The sequence below is a fragment of the Tachyglossus aculeatus genome, chromosome 1 (genome assembly GCF_015852505.1).
Source record: "Tachyglossus aculeatus isolate mTacAcu1 chromosome 1, mTacAcu1.pri, whole genome shotgun sequence".
Classification (NCBI taxonomy): domain Eukaryota; kingdom Metazoa; phylum Chordata; class Mammalia; order Monotremata; family Tachyglossidae; genus Tachyglossus; species Tachyglossus aculeatus.
Genome location: NC_052066.1, coordinates 51,394,185 through 51,411,851, shown reverse-complemented (window position 1 = coordinate 51,411,851; position 17,667 = coordinate 51,394,185). Strand labels below are relative to the sequence as shown.

The window sequence follows — 17,667 nt, the reverse complement described above, 5'->3', positions numbered from 1 at the left end:
ACATATAGACAGGTGCTGTGGGGAAGGGAAGGAGGTAAGATGGGGGGGATGGAGAGGGGGACGAGGGGGAGAGGAAGGAAGGGGCTCAGTCTGGGAAGGCCTCCTGGAGGAGGTGAGCTCTCAGCAGGGCCTTGAAGGGAGGAAGAGAGCTAGCTTGGCGTTCACTACCAAAGGCAAAGCAATGGCAGGAGAACCGTAGGGATCCCAAAACCGTCTTGTCATTTAATGATAGTGGCATTTGTTCAGCGCTTACTAGGTGCCAGGCAGCGTACTGAGCGCTGGGGTGCGTGTAAGTAGATGGACACAGTCCCTGCCCCCACATTTGTTAAATAGCAGAGAGGATTTGGGGTCTCTACAGTTGACACCCACGCTGAGGGTGCAAGTGCTTGGTTTTTTTTGCAAGGAGCATTACTGAGAATCAATCAATCAATCGTATTTATTAATCAATATCAATCAATCGTATTTATTGAGCGCTTACTATGTGCAGAGCACTGTACTAAGCGCTTGGGAAGTCCAAGTTGGGAACATATAGAGACGGTCCCTACACAACAGTGGGCTCCCAGTCTAGAAGGGGGAGACAGACGACAAAACAAAACATTAATAAAATAAATAGAGTAGAATAATAATGGCATTTGTTAAGCGCAATGTGCAAAGCACTGTTCTCAGCGCTGGGGGGATACAAGGTGATCAGGTTGTCCCAGGTGGGGCTCACAGTCTTAATCCCCATTTGACAGATGAAGGAACTGAGGCTCAGAGAAGTTAAGTGACTTGCCCAAGGTCACACAGCAGACACGTGGTGGAGCTGGGATTCGAACCCATGACCTCTGACTCCAAAGCCCGGGCTCTTTCCACTGAGCCACGCTGCTTCCCAACAGATGTATGCCCCGCCCTCAACAAGCGGCGTGGCTCAGTGGAAAGAGAAAGGGCTTTGGAGTCCGAGGTCATCGGTTCAGATCCCAGCCACTTGTCAGCTGTGTGACTTTGGGCAGGTCACTTAACTTCTCTGTGCCTCAGTTACCTCGTCTGTAAAATGGGAATAAAGACTGTGAGCCCCACGTGGGACAACCTGATCCCATTGTAAACTCCCCAGCGCTTAGAACAGTGATTTGCACATATGGTAAGCGCTTAATAAATACCATCATCATTATTATTATTATTATATCTGTAATTCTTATTCTAAAATCCTCTGGATGTGCATATGTAAAAGTGGAGTAGAACAGTAATCAAACAATAACTGAGAAGCAGTGTGGCTCAGTGGAAAGAGCCCGGGCTTTGGAGTCAGAGGTCATGGGTTCGAACCCCGGCTCCACCACGTGTCTGCTGTGTGACCTTGGGCAAGTCACTTAACTTCTCGGAGCCTCAGTTACCTCATCTGTAAAATGGGGATGAAGCCTGTGAGCCCCATGCGGGACAACCTGATCACCTTGTATCCCCCCCCAGCGCTTAGAACAGTGCTTTGCACATAGTAAGAGCTTAACAAATGCCATCATTATTATTATTATTATTATTACGTCCTAACCCTTGGGAGCTTGAGATGAGCCTGTGGGTATCTGCAAGGCTTTTTTTTTTTTTTTAAACTGTTACCAAATTTGTCAGAAAAAAAGTCGCACGTTCCCCTCCCCTCAAAATATAGGCTTCTTTACCTCTCTCGAGAATTTGGGTAACTTTGGTATTACTAAAGATGCTGCTGTCAAAGATGGGTCATTGGACATTTCCTCCACCTGAGGAAAAACTTACTGAAGGAAGGAGAAAGTCACGTTTAGGTTTCTGCGGAGCGTTTTCCCTCAGGAGCCCAGTGAGTTGGGCGCTCATCAAAATCATAATGCGGACTTTGTGGTGATTTTCCAAAGGGAATCACATCTTCACATCATCTTACTGGCTTTTATTCTATAGATTGGAGAAGCAGCGTGGCTCAGCGGGAAGAGGCCGGGCTTGGGAGTCAGAGGTTGTGGGCTCTAATCCCAACTCTGCCGCTTGTCAGCTGTGACCTTGGGCAAGTCACTTCACTTCTCTGGGCCTCAGTTACCTCACCTGTAAAGTGGGGGTTAAGATTGTGAGCCCCACTTGGTACAACCTGATAAACTTGTATCTCCGCCAGCGCTTAGAACAGTGCTTGGCACATAGTAAGCGCTTAAATACCATCATCATCAGTCGTATTTATTGAGCTCTTACTATGTGCAGAGCAATGTACTAAGCACTTGATTATCATTACTGTTAATTATTAATAATAATCACCAATAATTATAATTATATTATTAATTATAACTATATTATTTATGTGTATTATATTTATATTTATATGTGATAAATATATTTTTATATATTCTATTGTATGGTTATGTAATTATAATTATTGTTGATAATAATTAATAATTAACATTATTACTGTTAACAGTTGAAAGTGCAGCATGCTGTTCTCCAGATATTCGGACTCTAGCAAACAGTCTCCTGAAAATTCATAAAAAAAGGCCCGTATCTTGTGTATTAGCCCGTTAGAATTTCAACCTTCTTTGCTCCTTTACGCAGGGTTGTTCTGATTGTTTCCATTCAAAATAACAAAGACTGCTGACAGTGTGGAGTGCAGTTGTCCAGTCCTGTTTAGTAATCTATTAAGAGCATAACAAGAGCACCCGTCAGCTCATAATCAGCAAGTGAAGAGATGCCTATGGGAGCTGATGTTGGCTGAAATTAAGGAACCTGAGAATTATTTTCAGAAAAAATTTGTCTGCTTCTCTCTATTTTCTCTCTCTCTCTCTCTCTCTCTCTCTCTCTCTCTCTCTCTCTCAAACCAATACCCTAATTGTAACCCTCAGATATAGAGAGTCTGTTCTTGGTTGCCTGCAGTGAATTTTTTTAAAATCTTGCCAGTGAAAGGAAGCAGACAAGAAAAACAAATCAGTTAATGGTATTTATTGAGCATTTAACTGTGGGCAGAGCACTGTCCTAAATGCATATGTTTCCTGCCCATAACGAGCTTACAATTTAATAATAATAATAATAATAATAATGGCATTTATTAAACACTTACTATGTGCAAAGCACTGGGGAGGTTACAGGGTGATCAGGTTGTTCCCCGGGGGGCTCACAGTCTTCATTCCCATTTTCCAGTTGAGGTCACTGAGGCACAGAGAAGTTAGTAACTTCTAGACTGTGGGCCCACTGTTGGGTAGGGACTGTCTCTATATGTTGCCAACTTGTACTTCCCAAGCGCTTAGTACAGTGCTCTGCACACAGTAAGCACTCAAATACGATTGATTGGTTAATAATAATAATAATGATGGCATTTATTAAGCACTGACTATGTGCAAGCACTGTTCTAAGCGCTGGGGAGGTAAGCTAAGCCAGAAAAAGATCTGCAGTCAAATTTAAAAGCCAGAATTTACCTTTTTATACTATTTTTATTTGCATGCTTCTTTGAGGTTTTACATCTTTTGGTTTTTTGTAATGGTCTTTAAGCGCTTACTGTGCAAGGTAATCAGGTTGCACACGGTCTGTATCGTCCATGGGGATCAGTCTTAATCCCCGTTTTACAGATGAGGGAAACGGAGGCACAGAGAATCTAAGTGATCTGCCCAAGGTCACACAGCAGATAAGTGGCATTAGTTGGCGTTTAGAACCCAGGACCATGCTCTGAAACACACTGTTTCTCTGCATCAACCTCTCTGCTTCTCTTCCAGGTTTAATCGTAGTAGAAATAGTTGGAACGTAGCCTGAATTAGGGCTGAATTAAATTTAGCGAGTAGTTGAAGCGTAGTTGGTTTAGGTGAAGAAAAATTGGTAACTGCGGCTTCTCTCGGCCTTTTTTTTTTTTTTTTTTTTTTGGTCTCTTACATCAGTGCTCAAGGATCCGGACAGCAACCCTTACAGCTTACTTGATAATACAGAGTCCGACCAGACGGCAGACACGGACGCCAGCGAATCTCACCACAGCACCAACCGCCGCCGGCGGTCTCGCCGCCGACGGACCGACGAAGATGCCGTTCTCATGGATGGGATGACCGAATCCGATACCGCTTCGGTTAACGAAAATGGGATAGGTACGTAGGTGCTCCAGCTGGAACAGTGGTGGTTCATTCTCTAAAGGATTTCTAAAACTAGGACGTGGGTCATAAATTCCATTTTCTCCATGGAGAACCTTATCCAAGAAAGACATTCTTTGCGGTGGCGAGGGTTAGCGTGAACTCCCTGTTCGGCATTCATTCAGTCGTGTTTACTGAGCGCGTACTGTGTGCAGAGCAGTGCGCTAAGCGCTTGGGAGAATACAGTATAACAATAAACACACATAATCCCTGCCCACAACGAGTTTACAGTCTAGAGAATCAAAAACCCGTGCAGTAATGGGGATATTTAAGTACCTACCTTGTGCTGAGCACTGAATTTTTTGGAAAGAATTCATGAGTGGAATTTAGACGTGATCCGTTACCCTCAAGGGGCTCACGATCTAGAAATATAAGGTGGGGGAGAGTGGGCTAGCGACAGAAATGTAAGGAAAGGCAAAGTGGTGAAATGCTAATGCAACAGCAGACAAGGAAAAATAGAAAAATTGCCCCAAAGCAGTAGGGTACTGGTGCTAGGGGAGAAGGATTTTCAGGGTCCTTGCTACTCACATCCCGTTAGCCAGTCCCTCAGCAGTATTTATTGAGCACTTCAAGTGAGCAGAGCACTCAATTAGGTGTTTTGGAAGAGCCCAATATAACAGTGGGCAGATGGGATTCGTTCATTGTCGTATTTATTGAGCGTTTACTGTGTGCGGAGCACTGTACTAAGCGCTTGGGAAGTACCGATTGGCAACATCTTCCAACCCGGTCAGAACCGCGGCAACGTCCGCCGAGAGCAGCCGCCCCCCAAGCTGTCTTGAGGTGCCGCCGCCGGGCCGGGGGTTCCAAGATTTCTTGACGGGAGTCCGGCACAGGTTCACAGGAAGGAAATCAATCAATCAATCGTATTTATTGAGCGCTTACTGTGTGCGGAGCACTGTACTAAGCGCTTGGGACGTACAAGTTGGCAACATATAGAGACAGACCCTACCCGACAGTGGGCTCACAGTCTAGAAGGGGGAGAGGATGCCCACTGCTGCTGCCACTCAGTCATCAGAAGGGGCACATTTATAGTGGGCGATCTGCTCTCGTCCCCCACCTCTTCCCCTTTTCTTGATATAATTTCCTTCTTAAATGGGGGAGTAGTGCACCAGAACTGGCAAAGCAGTGTATGTTTCTTTCCTGAGGCGACAGAAATAGCCAAACACTGGTATGTATCAAGCGCTTACTCCGTGCAGAGCACTGTAGTAAGTGCTTGGGAGAGTATAGCTATGTAGCAGTTAATAATAATAATAATAATGATGATGACATTTATTAAGCACTTAGAACAGTGCTTTGCACCTAGTAAGCGCTGGGGAGGTTACAAGGTGATCAGGTGGTCCCACGGGGGGCCTCACAGTCTTAATCCCCGTTTTTACAGCTGAGGTAACCGAGGCACAGAGAAGTTAAGTGGCTTGCCCAGAGTCACACAGCCGACAGTTGGCAGAGTCGGGATTTGAACCCATGACCTCCGACTCCAAAGCCCAGGCTCTTCCAGCTGAGCCATGCTGCTTCTCCAGTTGGTAGATAATGTCATCTGCCCCAAAGGAGCTTACCAAATGTAGAAGAGTAGACAGGCATCATCATCATCGTCATCAATCGTATTTATTGAGCGCTTACTATGTGCAGAGCACTGTAGTAAGCGCTTGGGAAGTACAAATTGGCAACATATAGAGACAGTCCCTACCCAACAGTGGGCTCACAGTCTGAAAGGGGGGGACAGAGAACAAAACCAAACGTACTAACAAAATAAAATAAACAGAATAGATATGTACAAGTAAAATAAATAAATAAATAGAGTAATAAATATGTACAAACATATATACATATATACAGGTGCTGTGGGGAAGGGAAGGCAGCGATATAAATAAATTACAGATGTGTACAGATAAATGGAGTTTATACCTGAATATCAGGAATTTAGTTAACAGTGGCCTGATCAGCTGCATAGAAAATTCAGTAGTGTACTGCAAATCAAAAGGACGTTAATCCGCAGCCTTGATTTCCTCCCGTTAACCTGTCCGTACTCATAGAATTTGTTAGATAAATTCAGAATTATATAAATTTGAAATGCTTAAGAATGCAGGAGTGTTTCTCGTTAGCAACATGTTATGTCATCAGTGACTTCTCATCCCCCTCCCCTCTCTGCTCCACCCCCTCATCCCCCTCCCGCCCCTTCCATAAGTGTTTCTCGAGGAAGGAAGTTTTCTCAGAATAGTTCATGGTGAACTTTGCAATTGCAGGTGATAGCGAAAAAAAACCCCAGCGACGCAATCGTAGCCGCAGGCGTCGTTTCAGGGGTCAGGCAGAAGATAGACAGCCAGGTAACTTGAGAGAAGCTGTTGACATCATCAGGTTCTAAGCATGAAAAACTGTTATGTCTGCTTTTCTCATATGTGTTTGTGTGTGTGTGTGTGTATATATTCACATATATATACACATAACACGTGTGGGTATGTGCGTGTGTCTCTATGCACCCACAGAAGATTGTACGTTAAAAATCTGAAGCGTACAAATTGTGGGCTCAATTAATGATTAATGCGTGATAGATGCACTCTTCGCAAAAATGTTTGTGGCCTGCCTAATGAAACTAATATTTTGTCTGAGTTGAGTTGGTTTTTTTTTTACATATGAATATTATGAGATCATCATTTTTTCCCCTCTTTGGTTCAGTTAGCAGTTTCAGGGAGTGCATTGTACGTTGGGTTTGAGGTGAGTTGTAGATCTGTGGGGAAGGTTGCATGACACGCAAATTCTACTTGGATCCCGCCCCATCTTTATGGGCATTTAGATACTCATACTTTCTTAAAAGTACTGCTGAGGAGGTTCTGTTTGGGGTTTTTTTGTTGTTTGGGTTGTTGTTGGGTTTTTTTTTTTAATGGACAAATGCATGCTGCGTGTTCGTCTTACTGAGGGTGATGGTTTTCATTTTGTGCACAGTAAATTTTTAAGTCGTTGGCATATTAGCTAATTTTCAGGGTGAGATTTATTTTAGGAAAAAAGTTTCCAGCACAGCTCCGTCTTCTACCCACTGTGAAAAATATTGTGTACTTCAAAAATAGACCTTTAAATTTTTTTTTTGTTCTTTATTTTTGGCAGAATAAGTACGTTTGAGAGGTTTTTTTAAAAAAAAAATACAAATGCCAGTAGGTTGATACTGGTATTACATTGCAGTGAACCAGCTTGACTAGAAAACTATTGGACCTGGTGGCATTCATTTCAAAATAATATTTGGAAAGACTCTTAAAGGAATTTTAAATGTTGAGGCTTATCCCTTAGATCCTCACCCCTATCGTCCTTTCACCCAACCAGCAAGGCTTGCTTGTCTTGGCCAGGTTGTTTCAGAAGCTGAAGTCACAGGCAAGTTAGTTAAATTAGGTGTTGGTGTAGAGCATTTCAAAATTTGCGATACTCAGTTCTGGCATAGTGTATCTAGTCGTTGCGTGTTTTGGCTAGGACTTGTTGGGGGAATTGGGAAACATTCATCCAATAACATGAACCTTTATGAGATTTAGGACACCGTGGTGTTGGAAGAGATTGGTTGCTGACAGGTGCACTGTGTCAGAATGGGTGAAGACTACAGTGGTTTTCCTTAACTGCAGGGATTTGCAATAATGCAGCCCTACATTGTAAGAGGATTGGATGTATGATTTTAAAAAAAAGTCCAAGATAGTAAAGTGTGTTTTGTTATTATATAGTGTTTAAACACATGTAAGAAATCAGGTTTCCAAAGCAAAACATTTGACATTTAGTATCTAGAATTTAATCACTCTACAGTCTTTATTGCCTAATAATAAAAAAAATTGTATTCATTAAGCACTCACTATGTACAAAGTACTGTACTAAGCACTGGCAGAGATATGAGGTAATCGGGTCAGACACAGTCCCTGTTCCACATGGGGCTCACAGTCTGAGTGGAGAAGGGAACAAGTACTTCACCCTTGCTTTACGGATGAGGGAAGTGAGGCAGAGAGCAGTGAAGTGACTTGCCCAAGGTCATACAGCAGGCAAGTGGCAGATCTGGGGACAGAACCCACATCCTCTGACTTCCAGCCCATGCCTGCTGTTTGAAGAATACCTTACTAACCCCTTGGGAGAGTCCGGAACAGGTGGTGGACGTGATCCTGCCCAGGAGGAGCTTATTATCAGGGAGAGACCGGTTATAAAATTAATTCAAATAAGGGAAGCAACAGAGCATAGGAGTACATACATACGTGCTTTGGGGGTGGGGTAACTATCACAGTGCTTGGGGCTGTGAACACAATTGCATAGGAGATCCAGAAGGGAAAATCAGCTGGAAAGGTTATCGTGGTATTTGTTCAGCCCTTACTGTGCCAAGCATTGTTGTAAGCACTGGGGTAGATACAAGGTAATCAGGTTGGTCACAGTCCCTGGCCCACATGGGGCTTGGTCTAAGTAGAGATGAGTCAGGGAAGTCTTCCTGGGGGAGGTATGATTTGAGCAGGGCTTTGAAGATGAGAAAGGTGTTGGACTGTTGGATGTGAAGAGGGAGGAAATGAGCAAGGTGAGAGGGATTGAGGTATAGTAAGATCGGTATTAGATGAGCAAGGACAGGATAGGGAGAGTGCTGATCAATCAATCAATCAATCAATCGTATTTATTGAGCGCTTACTATGTGCAGAGCACTGTACTAAGCGCTTGGGAAGTACAAATTGGCATCACATGATCGAGTGTTTCAAGCCAGTGGTGAGGAATTACTGTTTTCATGTGGAGGTGAATGGGCACCCATTAGGTGTTTCTGAAAGAGTGGGAAGACCATCACAAAATCATTAGAAGAAAAAGTTCACTGAACTCCATAAATTCATTTTGCTCCAGTCTTGCCATAGGGAAAGGTGATCACGTTTAGTGGTGGAGTAAAAATTAAGAAACTAGCTTAAATAGGATAGTTGTACAGGCGAATGGCCTCCAAAGAGGCAGCAGTTGCTTTTTCCCCCCCTCTTTTAGACTGTGAGCCCACTGTTGGGTAGGGACTGTCTCTATGTGTTGCCAACTTGCACTTCCCAAGCGCTTAGTACAGTGCTCTGCATCATCATCATCATCATCATCATCATCAATCGTATTTATTGAGCGCTTACTATGTGCAGAGCACTGTACTAAGCACTTGGGAAGTACGAATTGGCAACATATAGAGACAGTCCCTACCCAACAGTGGGCTCACAGTCTAAAAGGGGGAGACAGAGAACAAAACCAAACATACTAACAAAATAAAATAAATAGAATAGATATGTACAAATAAAATAAATAAATAAATAGAGTAAAAAATATGTACAAACATATATACATATATACAGTATATTGTATTGTATTACTGCACACAGTAAGCACTCAGTAAATACGATGGATGATGATTTAAAGGGTTAATGTTAACAACCTGAATGTTTGCACCATGGGATGGGCACAGGTCCTGATCAGTCGATCAGTGGTATATATTGAGCACTTGGTGTGGAGCACTGTACTATCAATCAATCGTATTTATTGAGCGCTCACTGTGTGCAGAGCACTGTACTAAGCGCTTGGGAAGTACAAGTTGGCAACATATAGAGACGGTCCCTACCCAACAGTGGGCTCACAGTCTAAGTGTTCGGAAGAGTACAGCAGAACAGAGTTGGTTGACCTGTTCCCCGCACACAAGGAGCTTGCAGTCTAGAGCGAGGAGCTAGAAGGATTCCAGGAGGCTTTTGAAGAAAGGGCGAGCCGTGGTCTGGTGGACGTGAAGGCGGGGAGATTTCCAGGCTTTGGGAAGAGCTGAAAGCAGGGATCACTGAAAAAGCCCGCTGGGGAAACTCTCCCTTCACTTCAGACGGGGCACGGCCTTACCCAGGAGTTCATTTTCGTATTTTCAGTCATATTTATTGAACGCTTACTGCATGCAGAGCACCGTACTGAGAGATTGGAAGAGTACGATACAATCAACAGGCACATTCCCTACGCACACCAAGTTTACCGTGTGTTCAGGCACTGGGCGCGTTTTCCCTGGTGCTCTTCCTTGGGATCCGGACACTCCCTGTCTTCCCTTGGCCACAGATACAGTTCTTACCTTGGCACGGAGATGGAAGAGGAGTACTTCTTTTCCCAGCCATCCCAGGGAGAGTGAAATGATCCATAACGCCTGAGGAAGTCGGGAGCTCAGGTCCCTGGTGGGAGAGGCCCGGTGTCGGGGGCCTGAGGGTCTCCTGGCCTGGTCTGGCTGTTCCTTTCCTTGGGATCTTCTAGAGCCTGGATTGGGGGACCCTGTTTGGGGCAGCCTTCATCAGTCAATCTCCCAATTTCTGGTATCCCTTTTCGACTGTGAGCCCACTGTTGGGTAGGGACTGTCTCTGTATGTTGCCAATTTGTACTTCCCAAGAGCTTAGTACAGTGCTCTGCACATAGTAAGCGCTCAATAAATACGATTGATGATGATGATGGTATCAATTGGGTGTAAACTAGAGGCTCCTTTTTGTTTTCTAGTAAAGAGCTGCCTATGTGGAAAATGATCTGCAGCCTCATCAGTAGTATTTATTGCTTACCTTCTGGGTGGTATTAAAGTGCCTACTCTGTGCCAGGCACTGGGGTAGATGCAAAGACAATCATAATATAATAATAAGAATGGCATTTAAGCGCTTAGTACAGTGCTCTGCACATAGTAAGCGCTCAATAAATACGATTGATGATGATTTATTAAGCGCTTACTATGTGCCAAGCACTGTTCTAAGCGCTGGGGAGGTTACAAGGTGATCAGGTTGTCCCCTGGGTGGCCCACAGTCTTCATCCCCATTTTACAGATGAGGGAACTGAGGCCCAGAGAAGTTAAGGGACTTGCCCAAAGTCACTCAGCTGACAATTGGCGGAGCCGGGATTTGAACCCGTGACCTTTGACTCCAGAGCCCGGGCTCTTTCCACACAGCTCCCGGTTTCGGGGTGTGGGAGAACGGGTATTTAATAAGAGACGGGATGGAAAGCCTGTCGGGCCTCTGGCACCAAGCTAGGGGTTTGGTTTCAGTGCCATTTTGAGGCTGCTAGGGTGGATGTGGTCCAAACTTTCTATCATCAATCATATTTATTGAGCGCTTACTAAGTGCAGAGCACTGTACTAAGTGCTTTCTATACCAATCAGTCGATCAATCGTATTTATTGAGCGCTTACTGTGTGCAGAGCACTGTACCACTCTAGTTCTCTTGTAATGGGGAGATTGCTTTCTTTACATTCATTCATTCAGTGGTATTTATTGAGCGCTTACTGTGTGCAGAGCATTGTACTAAGCGCTTGGAAAGTACAGTTTGGCAACATTGACAGCTGTTTGTTTAAGGACTACTCGTGTTAGAGTGTAAGTGTGCCCAGTCGTTGCTTCCCACATCACATTGAACCACTGGGATGGTTCGTTGTTGGAAAATCCGTTCTCTGACACTGTCCTGTCCAAACGCAAAGTCAAAGTTTAATAGTATTCCATTCTATTGTTGTATGTTATATACTTCAATGGCTTTCATTCATTGCCTGATTCCAGGCAATGCAGTTTCACAGAACCAGAGGATAGAATGACAAAATTGGATAATTGCGGTTAACTGGGCTTCAAAATAGTAAATAATATATTTTTATAATATACAATTATCATAATATATTACCATATTATTATAATATATTATATATCATACAATATAATTCATATTATTTAATATAACATAAATATTTATGTTATATAATGTAATTATTTATATTATTTAATATAATATGAATGTATTATTATTAATATATGTTATGATATAGTGCAGAGCACTGTACTAAGCGCTTAATAATAATGATGGTATTTGTTAAGCTCTTACTATGTGCCAAGCACTGGGGTAGATACAGGGTAATCAGGTTGTCCCAAGGCGGGGGTCACAGTCTTAATCCCCATTTTCCAGATGAGGGAACTGTGGCACAGAGAAGGCAAGTGACTTGCCCAAAGTCACACAGCTGATGAGTGGTGGGGCTGGATTAGAACCCACAACCTCTGACTCCCAAGCCCAGGCTCTTTCCACTAAGCCACACTTTTCTGAAACATACACATCACGGCGTTTACAAACGTGATCGTTCCAGCATCAAAATTTTCTGACGAAACTGCACAACTGAATCTCGCAGTGCAGCTGATTCCTTTCGACTGCTAGAATTTTAGGTTTTAAAATGGTCCAATTTATCTTGAGTGCTTATCAGTTAGAAAATTATCAATTTTCAGTTATCAGTCTTAGAAAAACATGTCCATGCGCTTGCTTTAGTTCTGTAATTCAGAAGCCCAGTACTTGTTTGATGTGGATCTGCATGCACAGTCACCATTTCTTCCGCTTTATTCAAATCGATGTGTTGTCCTAAACACATCCCCTAATTCTCCATAAACACTCTCTCCACAATGTGTATTGTGGCAGAATTGACTCCACTTGTAATTCTTCGATGATGATGATGAGGTGGTATTTGGTAAGCACTTACCGGGCGACAACCACCGTTCGAAGTGCTGGGGTAGATCCAAGGTAATCACGGGGCTCCGCCGTAATCCCCGTTTTACAGATGAGGTAACTGAGGCACCGAGAAGCGACTCGCCCCAAGTCACGCAGCTGACAAGTGGCGGAGCTGGGATCCGAACCCACGACCGGGCTCTTTCCACTAATAATAATAATAATGGCATTTATTAAGCGTTTACTATGTGCAAAGCACTGTTCTAAGCGCTGGGGTGGATACAGACTAATCAGGTTGTCCCACGGGGGGCTCACAGTCTTAATCCCCATTTTCCAGATGAGGGAACTGAGGCGCAGAGAAGTGAAGTGACTTGCCCAAAGTCACACAGCCGACAAGTGGCAGATCCGGGATTTGAACCCGTGGCCACTGAGCCACGCTGCTTCTCTTGAGGCCTACGTTTTGGGGGGGGGGGAGGTCCTTTAATGTAGTGGGCACCATTTATTCATTCAGTTGTATTTATTGAGGGCTTATTCTGTGCAGAGCACTTTACAACAGTTGTACAACAATACAACAATAATCAGTCACGTTCCCTGCCCTCAACGAGCTCGCCACCCCACTTTTTGTTGCAAGGTGAGAGGCAGACGGAGGGTGAGGTGGGTTTTGGAGTTAGGTGTAGACGCGGAGGGGTCAGCCCCAATTTATCTCCGCCATCAATCAGTCGTATTTATTGAGCGCGTACTGTGTGCAGAGCACTGTACTAAGCGCTTGGGAAGTACAGGTTGGCAACATATAGAGACGGTCCCTACCCAACAGTGGGCTCACAGTCTAAAAGACGGTCATAAAACCCGCTTCGCGATTACACTGTGGGTAGACTGAATAACTGTAGCTGGATCCCGTTATGCCTTAGACTGAGCCGCTCGCAGTTGGCAAATTCACCGGGAATGAATTCCCAGTCCAGTTGTCGGCTCAGGATTCCCTTTAACTGTTAGCAGGGGATCTCTGGGCCTGTTCACAACATAGTCACACTCAAACCCAAGTGGAGGATGGTCTGCTATGGAGTGGCACCAAAGCGGCACCTCCCCTTTTCGCTAACAGTTACTTTGTCCTCTTTCCACCTCCGTAACTTGTTTTCCATCTTTGCCAGTCACCGTTGCCGATTACATATCCAGAGCCGAGTCTCAAAGCAGACAGAGAAACCTCCCGAGGGACGCTTTGGCTAAAAACAAGAAAGAAATGGTAAGCAAAACCAGACGAATAGCATCTACGGCGATTTCGTTCAGCGAGAATGGAAGCGGTCAGCATTTTGACTTATTTGGGGGTCATCTTTCCTAGAGAAAGGGATGATAATGGGCCTTCGAGGGCGGCGTTTCTCCTACCCACATTACCGGATACAGCTGAGAATTTCCTGGCCTAGATCAATCAATCAATCAATCGTATTTATTGAGCGCTTACTGTGTGCAGGGCACTGTACTAAGCGCTTGGGAAGTACAAGTCGGCAACATATGGAGACGGTTCCCTACCCAACAGTGGGCTCACAGTCTAGAAGGGGGAGACAGAGAACAAAACCAAACATATTTACTATTCTATTTATTTTGTTAATGATGTGCATTTAGCTTCAGTTCTATTTGTTCTGACGACTTGACACCTGTCCACATGTTTTGTTTTGTTGCCTGTCACCAGAAAGAAGGATTGGTATCAAACTTAATGCTAACAACATAAAATAGAATAGATATGTACAAGTAAAATAAATAGAGTAATAAATATGTACATACATATATACAGGACCGAAACCAGTATGGGGAAGAAAGTATGGGCAAGAAATTGATTGAATTCCCGAATGTCAAAGATTTTTTTTCCCCATTTATCGCAATGATCTGATGGACCACTGAGGATTTTTGTGCTGTAAAACCCAGTAAGAATGCAGTGGAGACAATAAGAGGGCACCAGATAATTCCCACGCAATTCTGAAATTTGTGGGTTTTGGATAATTCCCATAGTTTTCCTAATTAAATTCAAAGCAGCGCGTGGAAACAAAACCTGTGGTGATTTAGTCGTTGGAATTTGGTGTTTCTACTCCTTTGCCGTAAATTCTGTTTTTAGCACATCGGGGATAAATTCTATTTATTTCTTTTTTTTAACACATTGGGGAAAATTGTCTTTGCCAGGCAAAGGATGTGATTGAAGAACACGGTCCCTCGGAAAAAACCGTGAACGGCCCCACGAGCGACGATACTTCTAAGCTGCAGAATACTCCAGAAGAAGAGAAGACAAATGCTCCGCAGGAAAAGCCGGCTCAAGAAGAAGCAGTCCTGAACGGCGTCTCGTAAACCGAAGTTCCTAGTTTACAGCTCTTCTACATTACATTTTACAATAGTGCTTGTACAAGCTTGCCAAAGATAGAATATGGATCGCCAGTCTTTACACCGCACTTTTCAGTTCCTCCGTTTTGGAATACAGAAAGGGAGGGGTCCTGAAAAAACCATATGTAAAACGTACTCTGACACCTACTGTGTTATAAATATATCATCAGATGTGCCTTGATAGTATATGTAACATTAAAAAAAAAAATATGCTGGCTATAGGAAATGTTATTTTGTTTTCAAAATATGGCGAAGGTGGTGTGGGGGGGGGGCGGGGGGGGAGGGCGGCGCAGAAGGATCCCTAACGTAATATTCTTTATGAAAGCATTAGTTGCTTTTGTTACATTTTTAATAATATGCAACCACTTCTTCACCTGAGGAAAACTAGAATGAAATGCAGTCTAAAATATTTTGCACTGAATTGTAACTTCTCCATTAGTTTAGTCTGGAAACTGGTCTGTTTTAATACATGTTTTTTAAATGCTGTATGTAGAGGAAAAAACTGCAGACCACTGGAATACATTTGTTAAATTCTCAAAATCTGCAGGGACACGGGGTGATATTGGCAGTGACTGTTCTACATTGAGGCTTTGTTTGGTTTATTTATTAAACTGTACAGTATTTAAAAATCAAACATAGCTTTAGTTAAAAACACTAAGCTGAGTTAGTCATGTCCATTCAGACATAACCTGAACTACTGAAGATCAATTTCCAGAAGGTTTATTCTGTATAAACTACTACATATGTTAGTCCTTAGAGTATTTTTTATTTTTGTTTTGGTTGTTTGATGTGCAATATGTTTTTGTATGCAGGTAGTAAAAAATAAACTTTGATCTTCCATTTGCTGATTTGCCGATTAACTTTTTTTTAAAGCCCCAGGTGTTCAAGAGTTATTTTTCAAAAGAGGCAGGGGAGGAAAACCGTTCTCACTCTGCTTCTAAACTAAAAATAAAATAGAGATAACCGATTTAACATGGAAGTGTAATCAGGGGTCAGAGATATTCCTACTGTGCAGTGAATATTCAAGGTTAACCGTATAATTCCCTCTAGAATAAGCAAACAAAACAGCAGTCACCGGAAAGAAGGATTGGTATCAAACTTAATGCTAATTTAAATGTTCAAGCCAAAGAACACTGGGGGCAAAAATTTTGCGGGTGGTATTTGTGTTTGGCAATTAAGCCCAAAACTGGTTGTCATTCATTCATTCAATCGTATTTATTGAGTGCTTACTGTATTTGTGCTTGGCAATTAAGCCCAAAATTGGTTGTCATTCATTCATTCAATCGTATTTATTGAGTGCTTACTGTATTTGTGCTTGGCAATTAAGCCCAAAGTTGGTTGTCATTCATTCATTCATTCATTCATTCAATCATATTGAGCGCTTACTGTGTGCAGAGCACTGTACTAAGCGCTTGGGAAGTACAAGTTGGCAACATATAGAGACGGTCCCTACCCAACAAGGGGCTCACAGTCTAGAAGGGGGAGACAGACAACAAAACAAAACATGTGGACAGGTGTCAAGTCGTCAGAACAAATAGAATTAAAGCTAAATGCACATCATTAACAAAATAGAATAGTAAATATGTACAGGTAAAATAGAGTAATAGATCCATACAAACATATATACAGGTGCTGTGGGGAGGGGAAGGAGGTAGGGCGGAGGGGATGGGGAAGAGGAGAGGAAAAAGGGGGCTCAGTCCCAAGTAAATTGAAGAAAAACAGAGTAGCTTTGAAATTTATAGTCTCCGAGAGCCTTAAAGAGGGACAGTTGAAACAAGCCAAAAAAGAAAACAAGAAGTTTCCCCTTCCTGGGGACTAATCCCTTTGTTATTCCTGACTTTTATCTGCTAAGGATCCCTATGGCAGAGCCCGCTGTTGGGTCTCTATATGTTGCCAACTTGTACTTCCCAAGCGCTCAATACAGTGCTCTGCACACAGTAAGCGCTCAATAAATACGATTGATTGAATGAATAAATTCTCTGAGACCCTGTCTTTACCCGCGCTATGGAGCACAGTCTGGGCCTCCGTTGTCGCGTGTCATTGCCGAGTTATGGTACAACTGGCCCCTGGGGACACCTGTATATGCACCTGTATATATGTATATATGTTTGTACATTTTTTTTTACTCTATTTTATTTGTACATATCTATTCTATTTATTTTATTTTGTTAGTATGTTTGGTTTTGTTCTCTGTCTCCCCCTTTTAGACTGTGAGCCCACTGTTGGGTAGGGACTGTCTCTATATGTTGCCAATTTGTACTTCCCAAGCGCTTAGTACAGTGCTCTGCACACAGTAAGCGCTCAATAAATACGATTGATGATGATGATGATGATGGGGACAAGGGTTGCTAGAGCATTGCACACATCATGATGACAAATCAGATCAGTTTTTTTCACTCAGGATCTCAGTCCGAGGCTGAGGACTTGGTATGCGCAGGGAATGTATCAGTTTGTTGTTTACTGTACTAAGAGCTCTCCCAAGCTCTTAGTACAGTACTCTGCATATAAAAAGTGCTCAATAAATCTGATTAAATAAAGAAATGAGTGAAGCAGCACAGCAAGTGGAAAGAGCATGAGCGTGGCTCAGTGGAAAGAGCCCGGGCTTTGGAGTCAGAGGTCATGGGTTCAAATCCCCGCCCCTCCAACTGTCAGCTGTGTGACTTTGGGCAAGTCACTTAACATCTCTGTGCCTACCTCATCTGTAAAATGGGGTTGAAGACTGTGAGCCCCCCTGTGGGACAACCTGATCACCTTGTATCCTCCCCAGCGCTTAGAACAGTGCTTTGCACATAGTAAGCGCTTAA

At 43.3% G+C, this 17,667-nt stretch overlaps 1 protein-coding gene across 2 annotated transcripts in view; it reads left to right on the top strand.

Moving 5' to 3' along the window:
• Positions 1 to 15,117, top strand: part of FXR1 (FMR1 autosomal homolog 1) — a 102,616-nt gene extending 87,499 nt beyond the window's left edge. The window contains exons 14-17 of one of the 2 annotated variants that reach the window (XM_038746342.1): positions 3,837 to 4,037; positions 6,320 to 6,400; positions 13,648 to 13,739; positions 14,669 to 15,117. In XM_038746342.1, coding sequence (XP_038602270.1) covers positions 3,837 to 4,037; positions 6,320 to 6,400; positions 13,648 to 13,739; positions 14,669 to 14,830 — 536 coding nt within the window. In that variant the 3' untranslated portion in view covers positions 14,831 to 15,117. The remainder of the gene's footprint in view (positions 1 to 3,836; positions 4,038 to 6,319; positions 6,401 to 13,647; positions 13,740 to 14,668) is intronic. The other variant, XM_038746351.1, reaches the window with a different exon arrangement.
• Positions 15,118 to 17,667: the final 2,550 nt, after the last annotated feature.